Source organism: Prosopis cineraria, unplaced genomic scaffold (assembly GCF_029017545.1).
Source record: "Prosopis cineraria cultivar Desert tree isolate PC_DT_omini unplaced genomic scaffold, ASM2901754v1 PC5, whole genome shotgun sequence".
Taxonomy (NCBI): domain Eukaryota; kingdom Viridiplantae; phylum Streptophyta; class Magnoliopsida; order Fabales; family Fabaceae; genus Prosopis; species Prosopis cineraria.
Genome location: NW_026555336.1, coordinates 38,528,673 through 38,556,366, shown reverse-complemented (window position 1 = coordinate 38,556,366; position 27,694 = coordinate 38,528,673). Strand labels below are relative to the sequence as shown.

The 27,694-nt window shown below is 32.5% G+C and overlaps 2 protein-coding genes across 2 annotated transcripts; one reads left to right on the top strand and one right to left on the bottom strand.

Moving 5' to 3' along the window:
- Nucleotides 1-9,244: 9,244 nt before the first annotated feature.
- Nucleotides 9,245-13,499, top strand: LOC129310990 (uncharacterized). Its single transcript, XM_054952909.1, has 5 exons — nucleotides 9,245-9,441; nucleotides 10,349-10,475; nucleotides 10,737-10,836; nucleotides 11,496-11,582; nucleotides 13,025-13,499. Exons 1-5 carry the CDS (start codon nucleotides 9,390-9,392, stop codon nucleotides 13,136-13,138), a joined length of 480 nt encoding a protein of 159 aa, XP_054808884.1. The 5' UTR covers nucleotides 9,245-9,389; the 3' UTR covers nucleotides 13,139-13,499.
- A 639-nt stretch (nucleotides 13,500-14,138) lies between these two features.
- Nucleotides 14,139-26,183, bottom strand: LOC129311152 (exosome complex exonuclease RRP44 homolog A). The gene is made up of 24 exons (XM_054953196.1): nucleotides 25,975-26,183; nucleotides 25,759-25,896; nucleotides 25,494-25,651; nucleotides 25,331-25,386; nucleotides 25,094-25,216; nucleotides 24,760-24,890; nucleotides 24,418-24,658; nucleotides 23,333-23,489; nucleotides 22,633-22,873; nucleotides 22,072-22,228; nucleotides 21,802-21,870; nucleotides 21,027-21,152; nucleotides 20,850-20,902; nucleotides 20,056-20,162; nucleotides 18,889-18,943; nucleotides 18,680-18,779; nucleotides 17,522-17,633; nucleotides 16,743-16,863; nucleotides 15,883-15,942; nucleotides 15,697-15,802; nucleotides 15,510-15,605; nucleotides 15,200-15,281; nucleotides 15,051-15,116; nucleotides 14,139-14,828 (listed from the first exon to the last, which is right to left on the bottom strand). Exons 1-24 carry the CDS (start codon nucleotides 26,026-26,028, stop codon nucleotides 14,630-14,632), a joined length of 2,808 nt encoding a protein of 935 aa, XP_054809171.1. The 5' UTR covers nucleotides 26,029-26,183; the 3' UTR covers nucleotides 14,139-14,629.
- Between the last annotated feature and the right edge of the window lie 1,511 nt (nucleotides 26,184-27,694).

Genomic DNA, 27,694 nt, shown 5'->3' with positions numbered 1-27,694 from the left:
CCATTTTTTCTCCCACTCCATTTTCTTTACATTTTCCACTTCGATCATTCATCTTTAACAAATTCAATCATTCATCTTTAATTGATTGTGTTTTAATATTTCATAAAATTATTATTAAAATATAAAATTTTATAACAACTAATTAATTAATTACTTTTATAAAATATTAAATTTTAATCATTTAAAAATAATTCAGTAATTAAGATGAGAAGTGACGACGAGATAGAAAGAGTGGAAAAAAGAAAGAAGCCAGTCCAATCACAAGCTCTCTCTTCTATTTATCAAAGAGAAAAAAAATCTCCCTTCTGCTTTTTTATTTTTTATACGACATTCTGTAAATTTAAGAAATAATTTTTTCTATTTTTATTGTTGTGTTAGATAATGTGATGAATTGAGTAATTATGCACGAAAAATGATAGGCATTGGTTGTGAACAAGGGCAAAACTAAAAAAATACGCCTAGTTTTTGAGATTTAGAAAAATAATTTTTTTTTATAATATACGTGATATACCACGCCAGAACATGTCAAACATCCTGGACTGGAGGGAGTAATTAGTTTCTAGAGTAGTCTCATCAAGAAACCGGGATACAGAAAACATGTCAGTGGCAAAATGTCATATCTACATTAAAATATTTTCTTTATAAGAAAGGTCCTCCGTCTAAAGTTTATTGTGTATTTATAAACTATACAAATCGATATAAGTAAAACAGCAAATTTTGTCACTAATTTTTTATTTTGTGATAAAAATTTGTGTCACTAAACCTGTCAAAAATACATCTCTAGCCTAGCTATGTGATGGATATATGTTTGTTATTAATCCTGTGATGGAATTATCTCTCTACCATAAATAATCTATCCTAATGAGAGTTGGATTTAATAAAATAAATTAATCATTCATAATTTCATAAATTAAATTTAAATTTTTGTTAGAAGAGGTGACTACATTTAATGTCTTGCATCTTGAATACGAGTAATATTTAAGAGATGGCATTCAATAGGAAAATACTCCTAAATAATAAAACAAATAAGCAATCCCATCTACTAAATTTTTTTACCCAAACATCTATTATAAATATAATATTATTTATATAGGTAAGCTAAAGTTACATTAACACTATTTATTTTTAAAATTAATGCAAGTTCTGTGCCTGTGATAATGAATCCAGTTTATATAATATGTATGCACAGAAGCAATGGCAGAACCACGATAGAAATGGGAGGGGGGCAGATTTAAGTAAAAATTATTACATACTATTGATGATTTTTTAAAAAATATTTAGAATAAAATTCTATTAAATACTTACTCCCTCCGTTTAAAAATATAAGGCATTTTTTGAAAAGTTAAATGTTTAAAAATGTAAGACATTTTTAATATTTTGATATGTAATCATTGTCTTTTTTTAAAAGTGCTCCTATTAATAATGACTTCATATTTATTGTAAGATTTTTAATAGAAATAAATATAAAAAAATAGAGTTCGTTAAAAAGTAAGTAATTACTTTATTGCTGGGTGAAATTCAATTAAAAATACCTTACATCTTTTAATAAAAAAAGTATATTATATGAAAAATACCATAATAATCTTTTTTTTTTTGGCCAAAGGAATTTCATTCAATTAACAGAAGGAAAGAGGCGAGGCCCTAGAAATAGAGCCTGAAAAATAAAACACAATAACAGAAAATTACAAAACAGACAGGAAATAAAAAAATACAGAAATCAACCAATTCCAGTTCTATCTGAAACAGAAGCAAAAAAACCAATCCTTGCTACAAGAAAAATTAGCATCTTGCAATAACAGCAACGCTGGAGGAGGAGGTGGTGGAGATTCTACCCAACCCGAAGATCCCAACTCCTTTGAAGCAAAACCTGCCAACCAGTTGGTAGCACGATTCTCCTCTCGACGGATGAGGGAGAAAGAGATAGAATTACAAGATACAAGTTTTTCTCATACATCACATAAAAGGTTTTGGAATTGCCACTCATATTAAAGTATATTTCTACCACTGCAAAGCTTATAAAGATTAGCGCAGTCCATCTCTACCCATACATGATTGATAGGAAAAAGAAGAGAAAGATCAATCACCTTACTAACAACTAAAATTTCAGCCAAAAATCTAGAGGAAGAATTGACATTTTCAAACCAGCCGGCAAGAATAGATCCATTACAATCACGAGCAATAATACCTATACCAGCCCTTCTGTCAATCAGATTGAAAGCACCATCAAAATTCAATTTTATACTACCTTGAGGAGGTTTAGTCCAGCATCTAATTTCCTCTGATCTGTTAAGGTATGAATTCTCAGCAAGTAATCCTTTTGTTTTCCAGAACTCAAAATGTCTTACATTTGCAACAATAATCAATTTTCTAGGGTCTGGTGTCTCACCTTTAAAAAGCACTCTGCATCTATGTTTCCAAATGTTCCAGCAAAGATAAGCTACAAAAGCTTTACCATAGTCATTCAAAGGGGATCGATTGCCCAGCATATCACATAACCACAATTTAATACTCAAATATTTATTTAGATCCACATGCAGGTTTAAAAAATAGCCAAACTAAGCCCTCTTCACCCATTCACGATAAAGAAATAAGTATTCCAAAGATTCGTCTGCCTGATTACAAATAGGACAACAAGGATCTATCATACGTCTTCACTTATCTAGAGCTTCATTTGTAGCTAGAGAGGAGTTTAGTAAGTGCCACACAAATTGACTTACCTTTGGTGCAACAATTAGTTTCCAGATGGCCTTCAACAGTGACTCATCTGTTACCTCCACCGGCCTTTGTAGTTTTAATCTTTTCACCTCTGTTCTCTAGAATTCCAATATATATCCTATCTCGACAGCATATTCACTATTTTTTGATCCAACCCAAATCAATCTATTTGGGCGTCTAGAGCCTGTAATGGGGATATTTTGTATGAGCATAAGCATCTCATCACATGTTTGGCCTTGAATAGAAGACAAATCTCACTGTCCATTTGAGATAATGGTGGAGACAGGTAATTCTTCGTTTACCCTGGCATTTGAGTTATGGGTCAGTATGAAATTCGGGGCCCCTAGAACCCATGGCTCACGCCAAATCTGTATATAATTGCCACTTCCCACTTGCCAACACAAGTCTTTCATCATTAATTCTCTCCCAGCTGGAATACTATCCCAAATCCATAAACCTTTTTCAGCATTTAGAAAAGAACTGTTCGGGAAACACACCTATCCCAAATCCATAAACCTTTTTCAGCATTTAAAAAAGAACTGTTCAAGAAACACACGCTCTTTAGAATTTTTACCCACAAACTATCAGGTTGTTGTGGAATTCTCCAAGCAGTTTTTGCAAGTAGAGAGATGTTAGACCCCATAAAATCCTTGAAGCCCAAGCCTCCCTCATGTTTCGGGATGTTCGAGTAATTTCTAGAGTGCCAATGAATACCACCCCTTTTATCGTCATTCTTCTAATAAAAGTTTGAAACCAATCTGTCCAGCTCTACACATGTATGCTTTGGGAACTTAAAAGTTGATATTGGGAAGATAGGGATCGCATTTACCATAACTTTAATCACAACCTCCCTCCCAGAGAAAGAAAGTAATCTTTCTTTTCAACTTTGAACCCTCTTTCCCACTTTATCTTGAACGTAAGCCAAGGCACCATTTTTTGATCTTCCCCGTAAGATAGGGAGTCTAAGGTACCGACCTGGGTCAATATAAGAATCATTTGAAATCATTTAATATTAAGTGAAATATTTTTTGTACATATGATACAAACTCTAAGAAACCATAGACTTGACCTACTAAAAATAACATTAACCAATATTATTTACAAGGTAAATACTAAAAATATATTTATTTAAACACTTAATCAATTTAACAGGGCAACACTTAAGTATTTAGCCTTATATACTTAATATACTTTTATCCAATTAAATCAAAACAAGTAGATTTTAGTGTGTTAATATAATACTAATAACAAGAATTTATTACATAATAATAATAATTTATAAATAATATACATATCTTGATTTAATTAGAAACAAGCAACTTGAATACATAAGGCTTAGTATAATTTATTCAAGATTTTTTTAAACAATCTACAAAAAAACTATCATGTACAATATAAAATATTAAGTTTCACTCTTTTTAATATTCACCATGCCCTGATGATAAAAATATTTTTATACTCTCTTCATTCAAAAATATAAAATATTATTAACTAAATTTTACCTCTTAATAAAGTAGTTACCTACTTTCAAATTAATCTTATCTTTTCATATCTATTCATATTAAATATCCTACAATAAATATAAAGTAATTCATTTAATATGGATACTTTTGAAAAAAAAAATCAATGATTACACCTCAAGAAATTAAAAATACTTTATATTTTTTAATATCTAACACCTCAAAAAATGTTTTGTATTTTTAAACGGAGGGAATATATTTTTGGTAAAAAAGACAATTATAAAAATAAGTAACAACAAATTGAAAATATACATGTGCGGGTGCATGCAGTGAGAGGGAGAATACTTTTATTATTATTATTATTATTATTATTATTATTGGTTGGTTGGCAAGTTTGTGCTAAAATTTAAATTATGCCCCTCAACACTTACGAGGGTACGCCCCTGCACAGAAGCTTAGTTGTCATCTAAGCCAAATGAAGACGTGTGATAAATCTGTGGACGAGCCTGGGATTGTGGGTCTACTCCGTTATAAACGCTGCCTCTTCAATCGCGTTTATGGCTGCTAAAAAATAACAATGGAAGAGTAGAGCTAATTGTCATGCACCTGTGAATGGTCATAATTATATAAGCCAATATGCTATGCATCCCAACATGTTAGCTTTTTGGAAAAAATAATATTCCCATGATAAAATGGTACCCAAGTGAAATCTGAATTTATCTAATCGATAGGTCACCTATAACGTGGGTGTCACAGATTTAATATATAAACGAGTGTGCTGCACATTTTAATAGGCTAACCTTTTTTAGAGAGAATAATAACCTCATAACATAATGCTTTGATAAAAGGGAAAAAAAAACTATATGCCATTGTTTTATTTCAATTAGTAAGTCATTTTATAAAATTTTAAATATAATCATTGTCTTTTTACCTAAAATATTCGTATGAAGATATCAAAATTATTTGCCTCCTATTAAAAACAAAAATTAATGTTTGGTACTAAAAAAGGGTAAAATTTAAAATAAAATATTGACTATCCAATTTTTTTTTTATGAAGTTAGACAAAAATACTCTTTTTTAAGAAAAATGAGGAAGTATACTAAACATTAAAAGATGACGTAGTAAAACAGTAGGAGCTAGAATTCTAACTTGATTTGCTGCTGTAATGAAGTGAATTCCAAGTTCAGCCATTTCTAAATTGGTTGTTTATTTGGTTTGGATTAGTCGGAGAGTTTTTGGGTGAGAGTATTTATTCATTTCTAGCTTTAGTCCTTTTCTTGACAAATCCATCTCCATCATTAATTGGTTGTCTCTTCGTGACACGATGAAAGCATCTTCAATAATGCAAATTGTTGAAGTACATGCTGGTTATTCATTGCATAGTTGGTTCACCAAAAAATCATCATCTCAATTATTTATAATCATCGTGTTTGAATTTATAATCATCATCACCAAAAAATATAGAGACACAAGAAAAGATTAATTGTAAATTTAAATTATAGAAGAGGACATTGAAGTTAAAAAAATTTTATTCGAGTAAGAGTAAGATGAAATATTTATATTATAAATTTGATAAGAGACTAGTCGATAATAATTTGGAAGTGAAATTAAAAGATTAAATTATACATCAAATAAAAAAATTTAAATATTGGGGAGCCATTAAAATCAGTAGGGATATTTTGCATAGGATTCAAGCTGAATGGTTTAATTAGAAAAAAAAACTAAACGAGTTATTTGCTACCGTAAGGTGCCTAATAAATTTTAAAAAAAAGTTTTATTGTACTACTATTAGACCGGCTATGTTATATAGTAGTAAATGTTAGGCTCTAACAAGACAGCAAGAACATAAAGTTGGAGTAGCAGAGATGAGAATGTTAAGATGGATATACTTACATGCATGTAAAGATAGAATTTAAAATGAACACATATGCAAAAATGTGAGGGTAGTATCTATTAAAAAAATAATAAAAATTCGTTTGAGATTGTTTGGGCATGTATAAAGAAGATCACGGGAGGCATTAGTGAGAAGAGTTGAGTATATAACTTTGAACCCTATTAAGAGAGATAGAGGAAAGCCCAGGAGAACACTCTTAGAAGTTACTGAATGTGATCTCTTAATTAATAATATTTTTAAAAGTTTTGTAAATGATAGAATACAATGACATCTTATAATTTATATAGTTGATTTTATTTAATGAGATAAAGACTTGTTATTGTTATTGTTATTGTTATTGTGTTTGAATGATTTTTAGAGGAGTGAAAAATAAGATATCACATATATGCCAAAAATTAGAGACGCAAACTCTGATATCATGGAAGCTTGGTCCCTGTCTATAATAAAAGAGAGTTTTAAAGGCGAGAAAGATTCAAATTAAAGAAGCAAATTTTTATTTATCTTAAACTATAAAATACTTTTAAATAAAATTTTATATATCAATAAATTTTATTAAATATATTTAATAATTTTATTTATTCAAAATAAGAATATTAACTTTAAAAAATATCTTCCATTTAAAACATTGAAAAGAGAGGGTAACATTAATTAAATAGAAAAAAAAATAATATTAAAATAAATTTATTTAATAAAATATTAATTTTTTAAAAATATTTTATATTTTGAGACATTAAATTTACTCAAAAAATGTCTTATCATCCAAAATGGAGTGAATATAATCGATGGCAATGGCAGCCAAAAAGGGAAAATAACTACGAAGTTTTCAAAAATGTAAATATCAAAACATGAGAAGTATAATACAAGAAATAAAAAAAAAATTAATGCCTGTATATTGGGATTATGATCCATTGCATGTCATGTCTCATATATATGATATATTTCTTCTAATTTTATTTATAAATTTTTTTTGTATTTTTATCTGAATAGAAAAATTTTAAATTTTATCAATTTTATCTAAAAGTTCAACAAATTTTTAATTTTACCCCATTAAAATATAGACATTTTAAAAATAAAATACTATAGTATTTAATAATATTACCACGACTTAATAGGAGTGAAATGATAAAGATAAATACAATAATTATTAAGATGCATTATAAATATAATAAAAACAAATACTCTTATTTTTCTACAAATAGAATTAGAGGAGTACATATTTAATTTAATCAGTCAAATTATTCATATGTTATAGGCATTGGAATGAATTAGACATGCGCACTTAACTTATCTCCCTTTTTATACAAGGAAAAGTGATCATTCTCCTATAAGAAAATGCGTGGTGCTCTTGAACTAAGAGACTTTCGGCGGACGATGGACCTGTGTATCATTGCACATAGTTTTATATAATAAATACTCCTTGTAATTTATAAATACTCTCGGTTCTTATAAATCCGCGACACGCACACAGTGACAGAATGAGAGTGTGCATGTATAAATAGAGAAAACTGTTTAGTATACTGATGTTGGGCTCATGATCCATTATGTGTGTCTTGACCCATTACAAAACTCTCTCTCTCTCTCTCTCTCTCTCTCTCTCTCTCTGTGCGCGCGCGCTCTGTGTTTGTTTTTTTTTTGGGGGTCAAAAACAGAATTCTCATATAATGACCACTGACTAGAGTGTCGATACATTTTCTAATCTCCTAAAACTTGTAAATACATTGAATATGTTAGATATCAAATGTTATATTAGTAGTTCGGTTCACAATGCACACGGGGACTTGTTTATACTTACAAGCAGATCATCTTATTTTTTTTAAAAAAAAATTAAAAACAGAAACAAAAAGCAATACAAAATTGGAGGCACCACAATCCTTGCACTATCAGGTAGGAAGTAGAGCATCTTTGTATGCCCCTTTGTCCACCGAACTCAGAAAGATGCATTATTCATATACTAATTTGCTTATCGAACACAGGGACATATTTTTAATTCTTTTATTTATTGGATGAACTAATGAGCACGCATTCAGTGGTTATTCATGAATAATGTAGACACACCATTTTTAATGTTATTCATTCACCAACAGATGAATCTCTTTCATTCATTCACTCTCTAGTAATACGTACGTGCATCTGAATCTCATCTATCCCCCCCCTTTTGTTATGTACTCTATTTTTATTCATTAAATATGTATATGAACATCTATATTAGAATAATCAATGTAATTTTTTAAAATTTTATATTTAAATTATGTAATATATGGTGAATTTTAGCTAATATCTTGCTATACAAAGAGGGGAAATTAAACGATAGCTTGCTTATTAGGGACAATTGAAATGAAAATAGCTCAAAATTTAATCAGGTGATCTCTTGAACTTTACTACCTCCATCACATATCACATTTTCAATGTTGTTTGAAAAAAATTTGCATGTCTCATTTTCATTGCCATTCCATGATTTTATTGAACAACTAATTTTTTTCCAACTTTACCCTCCACAAATAATTGATGCGTGAATTAATAGGGTTGTTACGTAATTTGGGGGAGAGAAGATATAAATATATAAAAAAAGTATTTTTTTTTAATTTAAATCACACTAGGAAGATGACACGTGTTGAAATTGGTACCAAAATGAAGAATTTGGTATTTGCATACGTATATTTCATTGCGTCGAGTTTGGCAAGTGAAGCATAGTACCAGTAATGCCGGCATCAGTACTTATGAGCCCTCGATTTATGAGGCCCATTGAGGCTCCAATAAATACTCCCATTTTATAAAATAATCTTTTAATATTTAAAATTTAATAATAAACTTTATTAAACTTCTAGATCAATGCAAATATCTCTAACTGTTAATTGTATATTCTCTTAAATTTTATTTTTATATATATTTAAATTTTTAAATGTTAATTAATATACAAATAACCTCCTAAACTTTAAGTTAGATAAAGATAATTAATTTATAAAATTATATATATAAATATAAGAATTGGTAATAGATTGAAGTTAAGGAAGTTATACGTATGTAATTTAATTTAGCCAAATATTTAATAGTATTTCTTATTATTTTTTAAATAAAATTTCTTCTCTCTCTCTTATTAATAAAGGGCTACAAAAATTTAAAATTTATTAAAAAATATTTAAAAACTTGGACGAGGTGCGAAAAAACCGAAGCATAATAAATTAACAATCTTAGATTCTCGATATCATCGGAGAGAAATCTTCGAATCTGATTTCATTACCATTTCATCGGAAACAATTCACCATCGCCTTCCCATTCATTCTAGTTCTTAATCTGCCTCTGCTGCCTCAAGCTTCGGAGCAATGGCTGCTATATCAAGCTCGGTGATGAACCCTCAATCCCAGCTTTTCTCAGGTTGTTATAGCTCTCGTCTACATTTTGCCTCATTGTATTGTCGATTACTGTTTATGGCCATTGCCGAGACGGTATTACTGTAAACTGTTGCCCTACTTTTCTGATGATGGCAGTTTCTGTGGAATTGCTTTTAATATTTCTGTGGTTTTTCATTAGTTAGACCTTGTTCGTGAGATCATATATGGATACACTGATACTTCAGAATTAAGTATGTAACTCTAATGCGTTGGTGGGTCTCCAGAAGTTCTCTTGCACAAAGTTCTGTTTGGTGTTGTTTGATATGTATTCACTTTGGCTCTTAAGAAAAAAAGATATATATTCGCTTATTTCAATTTAATTAAATTTTCGAAGGCCAGAGAAGATTCTTTCTTTTGTTTCGTTCTGGTTAGTGGCGAATTTGTGACCTAGGCAGCATGCAATGACAAGAGATGGTCACAGACAGTGCCGTAAGCTTAATGTAAAGCATCACATGTATATTTTGAAATGTTTCTGAATATCATCATCATACATGCAGCTCCTATTTTGATAGTGTGCAGCCAGATTTAACTCAAAATAAATGGCTAATGTCTACAAACACAAGGCCCGATGTATATATTTCTGTTGATTTCATGTTGACCATTTGAGAGTGTTGAAACACATCTTGCCATCTTTTATCCTTCCCCACTTAGATATTTGTAATAAGTTGAGCTTGCGGATATGAATTGATGTTATACGCTCATACTGATTAGTGTCGTAGCTGGTGGCAAGTTGATCTATTTGATTGGTGGGTTTTATCATTTATGATCTTTGCTACTTTACACATGTATGATAACTTCAACTTATTAAATCTTTGAAAATTTCCCTCTATGGCTTTATCCCTTTTCAGTGACTTTCCAAGAAGCCTAATATTTGAACATTTTAATGCTAGGATCTGCATTGAAGCCAGTGGATCAATGCATTCTGAAAAGCAACTGCATTAAAATCTCTCCAAGTTTCTCTTCAAGGGGTAAAGCAAAGCTGAAAACAAGTGACATGCCACTTATAGCTCGCGCAGGGTAATGGTGGATTTTATCTTTTATTTGACTGTTTCATTCAACCCAAAAGAATGGGAAATAAGCATTATCATTTTTCACCTGCTTTTCCCCCCTTCTTTTATTGATTAAAATTTGTATTGTGATTATTGATTATAGATATTGACTAATCTGATTGTCTGCATTATAAATACCCTAATACAAGCATATTATTTTATCAGTTATTTTTCTGATTATTACTTATTAATAGTTTTATTTTTTGTCTGTGTATGGATGCTGATACAGAGGAGATGGAGGAAGATCAAATAATGGGGGGATCTTTGTTGGAGGCTTTGTATTGGGTGGACTAATTGTTGGAGCACTAGGTTGTGTGTATGCTCCTCAGGTATGTCTGCAGTACTAATTCCTCCCTTTTGGCTTTTTTTTTTTTTTTTTGGGACCAGAAAGAAGGAGGAAAAGCGAAATCCCTTGACTCTTCAGTTTTTTTTCCCCACGGGATCTTTGTTACCGCATCACCTGCAGTATTTGTCCTCAAGTGATTTTTAAACCAAACCAGTTTGCCGTTGCTTAGCTTCTGCTTTATTTATGAATGTCCACACTTTCTTCAAAAAGAACTGTAGAATAATATTGCCTGGTCAATCCCATGATTTGGACTGTTTTCATACTTTCTGTCATGAATTAGGGAAATGAACTTGGTTATAATTGTTTTGGCTCCCTTTTGGTGAGAATAAATTTCTTCTGCATTGATTCCTTGTTATTTGCTTCTTCTTTCGATAAAGATTTGTGATTATAGATATTACTCTCAATAATTCTTTGGGTCTGGTTGGTGGAAATTTTATCTAATAATATTGATGTAGCTATATGAGTATATGCTTAAAAAGAGAGCTGCATGATGAATTTACTAGGATAGTAAAGCCCTATAAGGTTTGTGAACTGCAGCTTTTGAAGGAACTTTTTATACATTGTTTCAATTTGAAAGCTTGCTTTGATGACTTTAAGGACCATATAGGGAATTTGAAAGCTTCTATGGCTTGAACTTTCCAGATAAGCAAGGCCCTTTCTGGATCCGACAAAACTGATCTCATGAAGAAGCTTCCAAAATTTATGTATGATGAGGAGAAAGCTATGGAGGTAAGAAATTATTGCAATTATCTGTTTTTTGAAACCATTCTGATTTTATATATATGAAAGAGGATATTATTTGTTTATCATAGTGTTTGTGTCATTTATTTTAGTATTGTACCCTGTTCGCCGGTCAACCTTCATTTATTTCAATTTTATCTCATCACGAGTCCATGAAGAGTGGCCTTTGACACCCTTGGTGGTAGCTGATAGGAAATTGAATTTCATTTAGACATGCTTCAAAAGTGCTCAATTCTTATTATCAATAACAAAGGGTGTCAAATAGCTAACCACACTGGAAAATCTGTCTTCCCCTTTGTTCACTTATGCTTTCTCTGTTTCTGTTATCAAGTATTTCATCTTGCTTGTATTTCCATCAACTTCTGCAATCAGAGAACTCTTCCGCTTTCCATCAAAGCAAAAGTTAGTAATTTGATAGATGGTGGAAATTATTATCACGGGAAACCAAAACTCTAATGGAGAACAGCATATCAAAGTGGATGCAAGTCTCATGAGACCGCCATTTTCATCTAAAAAATGAGAGAATTACACCTTTTACTGTAGTTCATAGTGGTTGTAGAATGTGAAAATCTTGAAGGAAAGTGAACTGAGGCATGCAAATAAGCCAAAAAAATAAAATAAAGGCTCCGTTTGGTAAGGAGGACAGAGTTGGATTCCTTGTACAATTATATTCTTGTAATGATTACTTAATACTCCTGCTCTATTTTATAGATGTTTTTTTTTTGGGGGTGATTTGATATTCCATAATATAAAATGTTTTGAGAAAAATAATGATTCATTAATGAAGTTTATTCCAATATTACTCCTCGTTATTTCATTCTTCAAATATCTCTCTCTCTTCCCCTTATTAAATGAAGAGTATTTTTAAAAGTTTATTTTTTTAAGAAATTAATATTTCAAACTGTATTTAATTGATTTCACTGGTATTCACTATTTTACTTAAAAAAATGTCTTATAAAATGAGGGAGAGGGAGTAGTATTTACTCTCTAACTTTTTCAGTCCTTCAAAATAGTAATATTGGAATAGACTGTCTTAAAAGAATGTCTTATATATGTACACGAGTTATTTTTTAATTCCCATTTTTTTTTGTTTTAATTCCTTTTTTAAATTCTTTGTGTACTAAAGGATCCCTGATTGTGAAGCTGAATTTATTTTACAAGCATCTTATGTTTGGAAATGCCACAGGTCACATCTCTGACATGATTGGGCCTAATCCGTTCCAAATTAGGATGGAGATTAATTCCATTATGTAGCTAGTTTTTTAGGATATATATATATATATATATATTCTGAAATAAGGAATATATATATTTTTGTTAATCTTGTGGTTAAATGTCATTGTATGCTTAACTTTGCATGGAAGTTTTTCTCTGAAGTCATATTTACTACTTCATTGAACTCTTATTTATTTTGCTGCTGTACCTAACAGAAGAATCGCAAGATACTGAGTGAGAAGATAGCACAGCTAAATGTTGCCATTGATGAAGTTTCTGGGCACCTCAGGAAAGATGTACCCGTGAGCTCAGAAGTTGAAGCTCAATAAATCCTAGGACCAAACTAGGGACACTAGAAGCGTTCTTTTGGCACTCAAGAAGATAATGTTTTAGTCATCGGATTTTAAAATTTTATTGAGAAATTTGTTTATCAAAATTAAGTGTCTTTGTCCAAAAAAAAGCAGAAAACTGCCTCCTTTTACCTTTTGCTCCTGAAATTGGTAAACTGTTTAGAAATGGCTTTCGTTTTTGGTGTTGGGAAATTATAAACCAGAAATCAGAGTTTTGAGTGCCTTGAACTCATATTAAGAACGGCAGCCTTGTTCACAACCAATTATTTCTCGTCTCTCCATCTTTGATCATTTGATCTTGTATGGAGGATATATATATATAGATATATATTTCTTTTCACCTCGTTCAATCTTACATTCTCATTCTCTTTTCACTTTTCAGTGACAATGGCAAGTCATCAAATGTATATTAATTCTAGGAAAAACATAACTTTATTCCTGCACTTTCAAATCTTCTAGCCCTTATATTTTTGTTTTTTTTTATTATTTTAAGTTTTTCCAAAATCCCTATGCTTTATTCATTGAAGGATCTAAAACAATAAAAAATAAAAATATAAGAACTAAAAGCAAAATTTGATCAAAATGCAGAAATCAAAATTTATATTTTTCCATGTTGTTATCATTAATAGGGCATCAGACAAAAATTCTAATAAATTCAGAAAGGCATTTGAAATTACAATCCTGAGCCGCGTTTATATCTTCTGACAAATCGATCTTCTCCAAAATTATTATTATGATATTAATAATTAATAATAATAATAATAACTACCACTACACCACGACGACTACTAATTAGTCCTCCGCAAGTTATGAAAATATGGAATTTCCTGAATGATTACACCGTAATTAGTAAGTACGTATCCTTTTGGCAAAGCTATTCACAGTTGCTTTTAACATAAAATGCATCCCAAAAACACTTGCCAAATCCCTCCCCCCCCCCCCAAAAAAAAAGGGACGAAAATGAAGGCTAATACTCCAGTGAACTGCAAAACCCGTAATTGTTTCCTTCCAAACCAACAGTTACAATGGTGGCCAAATTTAATATTTCATAAAAACAGATCGAGAATATGGGCCCCCTATATAAGTTTGATAACGTTCAAATCTGATCAGTATCAAATATCATATAAGTGTATAAAGCAGGAGGAGGAGGAGGAGATATTCCATCGACTGCTGAGATGCCAGCGACAGAGTAGATCCCCCCCTCCCCTTCGGTGACTTTGAGCTAAAAACTTGGGGGGGGGGGGGGGGAAGTGAGAAAAGAGATAGATAGTGATTGATCCACACTCGCAAATGAGTCTCTGTCTTCTCTCTCGCCCCTGTACATTTTCTTCCAGTGCTATACGGGATCTGGATCAAATGATAAACCTAAATGGGGGCTCCAATTCCCCAGGTCCCAGCATGCCTATGTTGCTCGCCACGTGATTAGAGCTAAATATCACTCACCAGAAGAAAAAACCCACTACCTGACCATTAGATGAGAGTAAGCTGAAGTTTTGGCCGGTTAGGCTGGGGCTCCACAACCTCCATATGTATTACAACTGGCTGCAGAATGCTGTACGAAAGGCTACCATCCATCTTTTTAATCTTCTGCTGTTGCTCGTCAACATACCATTCCCCACCTCCCTTTTCAGTTCTTGACATCAAATACACAGGCCCTTCTATGCCATATCTGTAGAGGCAAGAGAAGGGATAAGCAATTATGACAAATTGATTATGTATCAATACGACATATTTCTGAATCGTTACTTGTCATTACTGAACATTCATTGCCAATCAGATCAATTTAGATCTCCTTATTTGTTTTCTCTTCCATAAACTATATTATTTGCTTTCTTCCGGGTAGCATGGCAAAGCAAGTGGAAAACAAAAGAAGCGAGCTAAGAGACTTTACTTGGGAACGAAAACAATAAACCCGTTGGATCTTATTTTCACTATTCTAGCCTCCGTATCAGTTGGCCTGCATAGACAAATTCCAGCTCCAAAATAAGCTGCAAACAAGTAAAAAGCAGTGATAGGGCAATAGGATGAGATATGACATACCTGTTTCGGAAATAAATGAGTGTGTGTAGCTCTACAGAGGCCCGGCCTGCCATTTGTGCATTCCTGTGCCGATAATTTAGATCTAAACCACACACAGACGAAAAGATGAAATTAGACTAATCTTCGTTACTAAAAATATTTATCCCAGAGAGAATTTCGATTGACAATATGAGAGAATTGAAGTGTAAAATGATCAAGTTCCAATCAAGAAAGAATTCAACTTTGGAGAATGCAAACATGGTTGGCAACTTATGTTGAAATGTAGGTATAAACAAAAATGTTTTATAATGCACATTAATAGATCCCATACTATCTGAAATACTAGTGAGCTGGAGCCTGTCTTGAAATATTGAAGGTAGCTTAGATATTCCTAAGGACGCAGCAAGCAGCCTGTGAACAATGACATCTGCAAGAAAAGGACGTGTCATCTCCTCTGAGAGTATTGCATATGTAATATTTTAGGATTTTGAAACTATAATGAAATTCGTGCGGCTTACCTGCATATCTTCTAATAGGTGAGGTGAAATGAGTATATAGAGGTGCTGCAAGCCCATAATGATGATATTCCGGAGGGCTTAGATCCCCGCTACAAAAATAAACTGCCTGTAAAGAAAGGGGTAAAAAATTCATCTCTGCGCTTGAAATATCTGAAGTCAGTTGTTAAATGCTAGTAAATTACTTACCTGAGTCATGCATCTCGTTGCCAGTATGCGGATTAACTTGTTGAAATATGGATCATCACCCTGGATAAAGTATTTTTCTCTCAGTGGGAGGAAGGACTGAAGACCAGGGTAACATGCCTTGACAGTTAAAGTTTATACTACCATCATGAATGTAAAAAAGAAATCCAAGAAGGAAGCGTTGGGCAACAGACATGATATGTAATAACTACTCAAAAACTACTTAGTCAACAGAAAATGTTAGTACCCTGTGATATTCTCTCAAACAACATCAGAGACCAGAAAAGGTAAGAATGAAAATTGAACTTGAGTTATGTACTACTCAAAAGAATTGCACAGTATCTACCCCACAAAACGAGCTAGAGACAGATCTCAGTCAAAACCAGCACCACACACAATCCCTTGAGGAAATTAAACATAACAAAAGAAAGAAAGCAATAACAGAACACTGGCTTTTGAGAGGGCAGTCCTCCCCATAGTAATGACTTCACAAAAAAGTGATATTCCCCTTCCCCAGGAGTGAAGATCTCAGCAAAAGTCAACCCAACTGCCTCACTTCTTTAGTAGCACAAATCCTTTGATCCTTTCTGTTTTCTTTCTTTTCTTTTCTTCTTCTTTATTATTATTATTATTATTATTATTATTATTATTATTATTATTTTGTGACAATAGACCCCTCTCCTTGTCTCCCTCCTCGTTTTCCTTTTTGGGTATGAACCAGTGGTCACAATCTTCTCAAAGCTGTTATTTACTTTTGGACGTTTGCTATAAGTTTTGGGGAGAAATGTAGGCGGATTTTGGCAAGGTATGTAATCCCATCAGAAGATGATTAAAAGCTAAAATAATGCAAGAACAAGATTTACCACAGCATGGTCAAGAGAGTCAGCCAATGCTTTTGATGATGAGACATCCAAGTGGAGACCAACTGCAGAAGCAGTACACAGCAAAGGTTCAAGCATCTCTCTTGTTGGAGTTGGATGACGCCTACATAAAAACCAACAATGATTGGGTACCTATTGAATCCAGTAACAAAACGATCTTGCCACATCTAGACTTTTTTTAATGCTGCTTCTAGCATGCATATACATACATACATACATACATATATATATATATATATAGGCAAGGCTTCTAGCCAAAAGGGTCACAAACTTATTAATTCTCAATAACCTAAATGTTTATGGTGAGCATATTGTTAAAAGACTAAGGAACTACTCGTCCCCTGATAATATGATCCATTTGACGAGACCATCCTTTTTATGTTGGCTAATATTCAATTCTTCATAGCGATAGAAAGTATTGGATAAATTTGAGATTAACTTTTATCATTAAGGCTATGCTTTTTCAGGAAAAAGATAATCAGATTCATTAATGAAATTGAAAAGTCTCAAATTTCACAAATTCTGTTAACTAAGACTACACAAAACTTTCGTACTGAATTTATTTTCTCTTCAATTTATGATAGTTGACCACCAGCTAGATTCTTAACATGAAAGAAAAACAGAAACATCTAAGAAAAATGGAAGTAAGTCATATGCCATAGGAATCAATAAGCCCATTAGCAGAATGTAGAAATAAGGTTCGTTCCCAAAAAAAGCATCACATAAAACATTGAAATCCAAGAGGCACATCAGAAGCCAACCTTAATAATGAGCACGAAGGAAAACTCTCAAGAATTTGTTCTGCAACAGAAACGTTAGCTGCAAGCATAAACTCCTCCACCATTTGGTTTGCTTCCCGAATTTGGTACATACCTGAAAATTAAATAAAAAAAAACTAAACAGAATTCTTTCCATTTTTAAAAGAAAAAAAAAAGTGCATTAATGACATATAATAACACAGATTGCTGATGATAATATCCTCTAATCTGCTAAATGGTTCAAATAACACCCAGTTTAATTGCCACCATCCTGGAGTAGTGGAATGGCTCTAGATATCTAAGATGGTGATAACAACAAGCTCTATCCCATTGGACAGATTAGCCGACGATGCCTTTATGGTCTATCAACAACCAAATCCTTACATATATTATTAACCAAAAGGTCCCATTCAATAACTTCATTAAGTGTTAGCAGTGTTAGAAAGTAAGGCAGACATTGTAATGAGCACTGGACTTGGCCAACTGGCTTAGATTTTTCTGTTCAGCTTTTGGGACCAGTAAGAGACACGAAGCCCTCTGACAGACTGCAGTTTTAGCAGGGTCAAAGTGCTTGTTCCTAGAATGGAACAGAGAGCTTTCAGTCACAATGATTTTCTGTCTCATTTTCAGAAAACAGTAATTTTGTAAGCTTGCGCATTTGGATTTCAGCAAGTTTTCCTCCTTTTTACCTCCATTTTTGTTTTTGACACAAGGATTCACTTGGTTTTTAATCTCATTTTGGAAAATAAATGTTCTAAGAGTCTGACCTCTCAAATGCCAATGTATGACCTGAAAGTCTAAAGTGCGGACTAAGTTCCCATGCAATCTTTTGTTTCGGTTCTTTTGAGTTCTGGGTGTGACGGGGAATTTGGGTTTTGGCTCAGATCAGTCCTTTTTCGCTTTGGGACTGATACAGTGTATCATTTTGGTAGTAATACAAAACCGAAGCACTAATTCAGTTATTTCCATTCTGTATCTGAATTCCTTTTTTTGTTTGACAAGTCCTCGTGAAGGTTCTGCGAGAAAGTTACAGGTTTCCATCACATATCTATCTGAACAATACAAACACACACCTTGCACACCTTCAACTCCCCCCCCCCCAAAAAAAAAAGAAAGAAAGAAAGAAAGAAATAATAACTTAAAGGAGGAAGAAGATTTTACCGATATCAAGAGGATCATGGGTCTCGGTATCAATTTGAAATTTCACTTCAGCAGAAGCAAGAGTTAGTGCTCCTCTCTCAATACGCCGTAGCCTCATTTTCTTTTAGACCATAAACCAATCCACAATATTCAGACAAATCCACAAAATTATACCTAACTCATAAATACCATGAGATCAGAGCAGTATCAAAGCATTCACAAGTCCATACCTTAGCTAAACCATTCATATTCCTCAAATCAGTAGTTAGTGGATCCACCAGTCGCCTGTGGAAACAGAAAATCAAAGGACAGTGATTAAGTGCTTAATGCAAGCAGACAAGCAAATTATGCATAAAAAAGCTTCAGTCTACTAGCAGAGAGAAAATTGAACATGCAAGTATTCAAGCTCAGTTCAACCTATACTCTTAACTTCTCTCTCTGAAGGCATCTTAATTTTCTGTGCTCAGCTCCAAACTAAAGAGTCAGCCAAAGAAAACATCACAATGAAAACACTGAACATTTCTTTTACCAACAAGAAATATTTAATTCATTATCTCAGCACAAGGCCAGACAAGAACCATTATTGGGCACATTTATGAGCTATCCAGATTCCAGAAGCGCTCACAACGCATGGTTGTATGCTCTGTATTGGAGATTAAAATGGATTAAGCCTGAAGCCCACCATCTGAATGATAAGATTTTATTCTGTGTTTTCTAAATACTTTCAATTACTCGCTGTTATAGTTAAGATATTATACAACAATGAAAACAAGCCTTATCCCATTAGGTGAGTTGACTACATGAATTGTACGACGCCATTATAGTTAAGATATTATTATATCAAATCTTGCCTTGATTTATCTCCTTGATTATTGGAGCAAGAGGACTTGTGACTACAAACAACAAACAACAAACAAGAAGAAGCTTTATCCTACTAGGTGGAGTTAGCTATATGGATTGTACGACGCCATTGTGCTCTATCATTTATCAAGCTTTTAGAAATATTTTTAACTAAGAAGTCTTGATTAATAACTTTCAAAAGTGTTCTCTTTGGCCTTCTTCTACCCCTCTTGACAAGGCCTAAAGTTAGCTGTTTCAGTCTTTTCACACGTGCCTCTTATGGTTTTCTTTGTATATGTAAGACTTGTGACTACCTTCTCAATATATTCGAATTCACCAACTGAATAAATAGAAGGGATTAGGCTTCTGGAACAATTTCATGGTATCACAGCACCATGCTCATGAGGAACAATAGCCATGTAACTGGAGATAGTAAGAAAATAATGCAACAGATGGGCCCAACAGAGAAACAATGGTAACTGATAACTACCTTATTCAGGGCTAACTTTAGCAGTATATAACTGTAAGTGACAAAGATCTGAAGATCAGAAGCATACCTATCATCCATTCTTGCCTGTGCTTCAACATAAGACAATGCTGCAGAAGATCTTATGACACTTTTCGTAAATTTTGTAGAGATAATATCTGCTTCAGCGGTCATTTCCTGAACATAAGCAAATTTCTAGTGAAAATACATCTTTTGGCATGCTTTACGTGAAAATTGGTGATCTGATAAATTGGAAGATTTCCACCGAAGGTTATTTTACTTTTCTGGTCCCCAAAATTCACTCAATATTTAATTCGGTCATAGAGTTCAAAAGCTCATAATTAAGTCCCCATAATTTTAAACATTTCTAACATGGTCCCTATCATTATACTTCTAGTATGATATTAAATTCTACACATGGGCAGCCATGTACCATCTTAGAACTTTGCAAATGCATTATTCATGCCAATAGATGGGGTAAGAGTGGATATTGAAGTAAAGTCAACTCCAATGTGTGGCAAGTGATGCCACCTATCTTATGTGGTTTATGTGAATTAGCATAAATCATGTATGTTCAGAAAGACAAGATGTCTCATTGTCAGTCATGTCAACAAAATTTAGCAGGTATAATTCCATTTTTAAGTATAGAGGATAAATTGAGACTTTTTAATTTCTAGGGACTCAATTACAAACTTCTAAACTATAAGGACCACATTAAAGAATTGAGTACAACAATAAGGAGCTACAAAGTAATATAACCCCCGCCAAATAAAGAAAAATTTATAGCTTTTATTGAAACAATGAATATAAACAAAAGATAAATTCAATAGTTTTATTATGGACAAAGAATGAGATTTCACACACCCATATGACGGAGAAGGCTAGTCTTTCCACATCAGCTCGGAGAGAACAAATGTCTGGCAAATCAAGGTTTTATGAGTGTCAAGCCAAAAAAAAAAAAAGAACTATTGTCACAGTATACAACTTCATTTCCAGCATTCTGGCATTCCTTCTTACAAAGGAAAAATCAAATGGAATTACCCTCTGTTAGAGGTTTGGGGAGCATGTCTATCCGTCGCTCAACAAGGTAGACAGATGTACCCCTTTGTGAAGCCTCATCATCAAGTGGAGTGCCAGGATGCACAAAGTTTGTCACATCAGCAATATCTGATAGAAAACCATTAAAGAACTTTTGAACCACCATATATCAGGATTAAAGAGCAACAACTCAGGAGCATTATTTAAAAGGATAAAGCAACCACTCAGATGACAGATATCATAAATTCATATCTTTCTACTACCAAAGGATAGGGGACATATTATTCTATTCTGGAAAAACTGTTTATGAATAACATTCATATGTTTTAAAATTTGTGCCAGCGAATTGGCACCATAGTTCAATACCAAATATGCTCTGCAAAGCACCTAGAATTTCTATGTTTGGGAAAGTTTTCCAACAAATAATGATAGAGCAGATTATAATTGAAATTGCAATCGTCAGCCAGGGATCCCAATTTATGCCCAATTTAAATAAAAGAATACACAAATGATGAAAAAAATAAAATCACACTAATGGTAGGATTCCGATAATTTTGATTTGCATACATCAAGTCTTACCATGAACTGTATACATCGTATTTACATTTTTTTTTTCATTTTAATTTTGATTTCACCCTTGTGACATGAGAGTCAATATCACCTATTCCATTCCATCAAAAGCCATGTTGAAAAAACTAAATAAGGAATTTTCTTTGGCATGGGTAATGAATCGATTTCAATGTTTCTATTCTAATGTATACCCACAGATAAAGGATACGAACTCCAACTTCAAAGTTCCCATTCGGAAGAGCAGAACAGTGGAGTGCATCATCAATATCCTTGCATCCTGCATGCAATAAGCAGCATAAAAATTTGAGTAGTTATATGACTTACAGTAATATTGAGTAATATTATTTCAAGGCTTACAGTAAACATTAATCATTTTGATATTGAAAAAATGATAACTAAATAGTATACTTTTCAACAATATATAATACATTAATATTTTACCCTTTGCAGAGTAATAAAGGAAACATGAAAAGCACACCTGGAGGATCCACACTGAAGACATGCAGATTTCGCAAATCCAGCCTAATTGGATTTGACAAATCTTCAGAAGAGACTGACCAAGGCAAAGGTGGCAAGCATGCAAGAACTTGTGAAGAGAACGGCCTTGAATTTATATCATTTTCAATCAAAACTACCTAGAATGTACAACAATCAGAAGCATTTGATATGAAAAATGCAAGGGATGCACAAAGTAGCATAAATGTAAATGCGCGCACGCGCACACTCTCTCTCTCATGTGTGCATGAGATAATATGCTTGCATGTGCACATGACCACATGTTGCAGGGGATCTGCAAGTTTGTTTCCCTGCCAGCTAATGAAGTCATCAGCAGAGAGTAAATCAGCAAAGTGAAATGCAAAGAGCTTAACCTACCTTGGGATTTACTCAAGTGACCAATGGATAAGTAAGTTTTCACAAGTCAGAGGTCTAAAATCTTGCAATGTCAAAAAGGACAAGACAATGAAATGAAGGAGCAGAAAGAAATCTTCTATATAAAGATATAGAAAAAAAGTGAAAATGAAAATTCAATATTCCATACCTCACTCTCAGTATCTCTGTCACCTATCTCTCCTATAGTTCGCACATAATGGCCTGATGGATATCGAGATTGACGATCCCAAGAATCAACCGCCACAATAATCCTCTTGTCTAAAAGGTTGTCAAGTTGACGGGTTTGGATTCGAATTTTGGGTATTCTGCGATCTTTGGACACAAATAAAGCATGGGCAACACCACCACTTCCTGCAGGCATAGGCATTGGTTCCAAAGATCCACAATAACTGCAATAGACAATGCAATTATGTCAAGCAATGTAACACCTAGCTTTGAAAAACGGAATATGCAGAGCCAGATGTACAAATTAACAAAATTTAACATTAATAAAAAACATGATTAAAGTGAAACCTCTGCACACTTTGTTTGTGGTAGCGCCAAAACTTCCTTTTCTTTCTCACTTTATATGGCTTACCTAAAGATTGAATAAGTATGGGGGCTTTCACCATACCACACATGTTATGTCGTATCTCCTATCTGTTACCTTTTTCTTATACTTCTAGATGTAAGCTGAGAAACAGGCAGAATATTGAATAGTGACTACAGAAGAAAATCTGGCCAAAAAAAAAAAGACTACAGCAGAAAATATCTTAACTACTGGTGGTAAAGTGATATGATATTGACTCCTATCAATTGAATTCCAGTCTGCAAAGTAACTAAGAAAATCTCAAAGTAAATCAACTCACGAATGCCAGTTGCGTTTTATAATGCCAACAACACGGCCAGAAGGACGGCTGGATACAGGATTTATTCCTCCAGTAGAACCTTGCTGAGGAAGAGTTCTAGGAGCATCATCAGCACTGCTTGGAACTAGATGAACATCCTCATCCTCATCCTCATCCTCTGCACACAAATAAGTTAGTTAATGAAGATATAAAAATAGAAAAGCATGTTTGCAGAAATGCGCATTCACAAAAACAATTGAGCTAATTATTAATTGAAGCTTACGCAAAAAACATGGTGTGGATCATAGAGAAGAAAATCAAGTGGCAAACTTTCACACTTATCCAGCTTGTGTTAGAGCGACTACAGTACTGATTTGTAGGTGAATGTCTCTGTATGACTGAAGAGATCCCTTGTAGTAATAATGTCTTCATATTATATTAGCTGACTTTAGTTGCTTTTTATAACTAGAATACCAAATTTCCCACTCCTTTGTAATTCTTATCATGATAGCGTTCCTCTTTTGACCAAAAAATATAAGCCAATTATATGAACCTGAACTGTCTCAGTTGCACATAAACCAAAAAGATGACATTGGCTCAAATACTAGGTTTAGAAATTAACCCATACAATTTAAGTCACAGTGACAAAAAGCCAGTATAATACAAGCTTCAGAATTCAATAGTTTAGACATTGTATTTTGAAATGAAGCACAAGGTCTACTGTTCTCTTCAAATTATCCAATGCCCATTAAACAGAGATCTTTATCCGTCCAATCCATTACTAGAGTTCAAAAACAAATAGATCTTGTTTCTCCTCTATATTCTATCCCTCCTCCCAATTTTTTAGCATTCAGCGTGACAGATAATATAGTTTAGATACACAATTCAATACAAATTGATCAAGTTTTCTGCAGAAGTTCACTTACATAAAAAAGTTGTTTCTAAAGCCAAATAGTACAATCCATGACAAAATTTTATGAATGAGAGCTGAAGGTTCCAGACTAATCTACTTTCTAACTGAAAATAAGCTAATTTTGAGAGGAATTAATTTGACAATTGAAGTGATTCCATATAAGGGAATGCAGCATGCACTTTAATTAACATACCATCACAAGCTATGGACAGAGATTTCTCCTCATGCCACTGGTCTTGAGGTAGAAGTTCAACAGCAACTATATCACCATCAAAAGCCCGGTTCATGTTTGTACGTCCAAAAATTATTATTTCATCGCCAATGCTCTCACTCCCAACATATGCTTCAAATGGATTATAACGATTTACACGAAGTTTTCCTTGATGATATATTCCACGATGCAAACCAGAAGTAATTTCTGACATTGGCTTATGCTAAAATAGAATAGACAAAAAATAACCTTAAAAAAAATCAGATCATAACAACCAAATTTGTTGGCTCAAATCACTTAAAAGACATGGAATCAGCCGCATACCTCTATGTAGATGACTTTCCTTTTGGATGGTCGTACATCCTCCACCTCTTCCATTTCAACATCTTCAGATGAAGGTCGCACAAGCAAGTCAAGTAAATCTGACCGGCCCAGGGATTTTACAAAGGACTCAACTGAAAGCAGCACATACAAAGATTGATACTTCAACAAAAGAATCTTAAAATTAATATTCAAATTTCTTACGGATGTGGTAACTATTCACAAAACTGCTTTGTTCTAGGTATTCTTACAGATTTGGCTTGTCTTTGATTCCCAAGCTATTTAAGATACAGCAGACCAACAGGAAAAATAAAAGAAAGAAAGAAATTTCATTTACCTGTCTCCGCAAGAACTCCCTCTTCAGTAGCCTTCCTTTTGTTCTCTCTGTCATTAGTTATAAGCAAAACCTTCACTGCATCACCAAGATGACTCTGGTACCATTGAGTAGCCACTCGGATAGCTGTATGACCACATTTTACAATTAACACGTTACTAGTTGAAAAATCTCCAGAAGCAGCAGAAAGCGCAATACAAAGAATGATTCATAAGTCATAAGTCATATAAAAACACAAACCTCTATCATTCCTGTCATTTTTTGTTTCACCACTCATCTCCTTGATATATGTATCCCTAAAACAGAGGAACATAAAACTCTTTGAAAAAAAGGTTCAAAATGCAATGATCAACGAGAAGAAAAAGTAGTTATCACAGTATCCGATGGTAAAAAACCAGCTTACCTATGGTATTCATTGGAGAAAACAAAGAATTTCCTTGCCGAATTGCCACAGATGGATCTTATTCGATTGTAAACAGACATGTTTTTGTTCTTAACCTCTTCCAGCACAATGGACAGTATAACAACATCATCAATGGCGGGATTCTCCAGCAAATCAATCTGTTCACGAGGCAATTTTCAAACTCAACAAATGACAAAGTTCTCAAGAAAACTGCGTTCCAACATGAAACAAAGAAGAATCACAACCAAGTGAGTATGAGTGTGACCTGGTTGAGAACGACATTGGTGTCCAGAACGAGAACTGTAGAAGCAGAACCACTCAAGCGAGCAGCTGAAGTATCACATGTTTTGCAAAATGGAGCTCCGCAATATATGTCGTCTCTCAGATAGTGCTCCCTGACTTGCTACTCACCAGTCACAAAACAAATGGTTAGAAATACAGAACAAGAAGCTAGGGTTAGGTTTCATGAGAAGAAGCACACCTTCAACACTTTTCCAGCCTTAGTTTTCTTGACGAAAGACTTGTTATGGAGCATCTTCAATTTGATTGAAACAAATGACAGTAATCCAAATTAGAACTGAGAAGGCAGCGAAAACACAGGATTAAGCTTTGAACAATTCAACGATGGTGACAAGTGATTCTGACGAGTGTCCGCCGCTACTTCGAATCGATAGCCTGTCTGTTTGGATTGAGGATTTAATCGATTTTAGGGAAAAAAAATCGATTAAGCCATAATTTACCCAAACATTCACTTTTTTTTTAATTGATTTTTTAAAAAAAATCGATTTTTTTCCAACGCTCCAAATCTCAGCTTCTCGCTTTTGCATTTTTTTTTACAAAGTTATATAAGCAAATTACATAAAAAATTTAAAAAAAAAATCACAAAAAAAGCATAAAATTTAATAAAACTAAAACAAAATTTTTTCTCTTCTTTTTTTTTCTTAATAAAATTTAAATCTTTAAAAAAATTATTAACATGAGTATCCAAACAAATTACATTATAACATAATCAATTATGATTAAAATCTACTACTTAATCAATTATTTTCATAATTATTATACCCAACTGAAATCCAAACGGACCCAGCCTGTATCTCCAGTCTCCACTGCGTCCCAATTCCCAAATAGAGGTGTCCTGTTATGCCTTCTGCGCTTAGTTACGAAAGTTGCATCACGCGCCTTTGATTTAATTGTATAATTGTATAATACTGACCGTAGTAAAGGCTCTCGCATTTTAATTTAGGATTAAACTTTTAAAAAAAAAAATTAGGATACCCTTGAAAACCTTGGTTGATTATATATTCATACTAGGATACCCCATCAATGGTTTTAACAAATCGATGGAAATGAAGGGGTAAAACAGCAGTATTGTGATTAAGTCTGCGTTTGAGTTTTAGTTTGTCAAAATTCATTTAATAAAAAATATCTTGATATAATGAAATTTATATTTAAATTTTAAATATATTTTTAAAAATTAATTTAATAAATTAAAAAGTATTTAAATTAATGATAATTTATACTTTTAAAATATACTTTTAAATATAAAATAATAAAAAAACATAGATTTATAATAATTTATGATAATTTATAATTTTTATTATATAAATATAATAGATTAGAAATTTTAAAAAATGTGAAAAAAATTTAAAATAAAATAAAATTTAATATTTTAAATAATAAGGATAAAAATTATAAAGTTTGATGTGTTGAAAAAATGATATAATAAATAATTCAACATATATTAATATCAAAAATCAAGATGATTAAATATATATATATATATATATATGATACATTTTTATTCAAAAAAAATTAGCCAACTAAATAAATCTTTGTTGGATGATAAAAATTTTATATAACATAAAATTTGATATGTTAAATAATAAAAGTATAAAACATAAAATTTAATTTATTGGATAAAAATTTTATAAATAGTTGAATATATATTAATGTTAAAAGTTAATATGATTAATTATTTAATATATAATATTAAAAACTTAATATTTAATTATTATTATTTAAATTATTATTATATTTTTAATGAATTAAAAATATTTTTAAAATAAAATAATGGTAGATTATGCTTGGATATTATGATTAAATTACATCTCATTTTTTAAATTTAGTTTTTAATAACTTCATCATTTTAAGATAGACTAAATTTGAAATGTATTTGAATATTCAAGTATTTTGATGAAGTT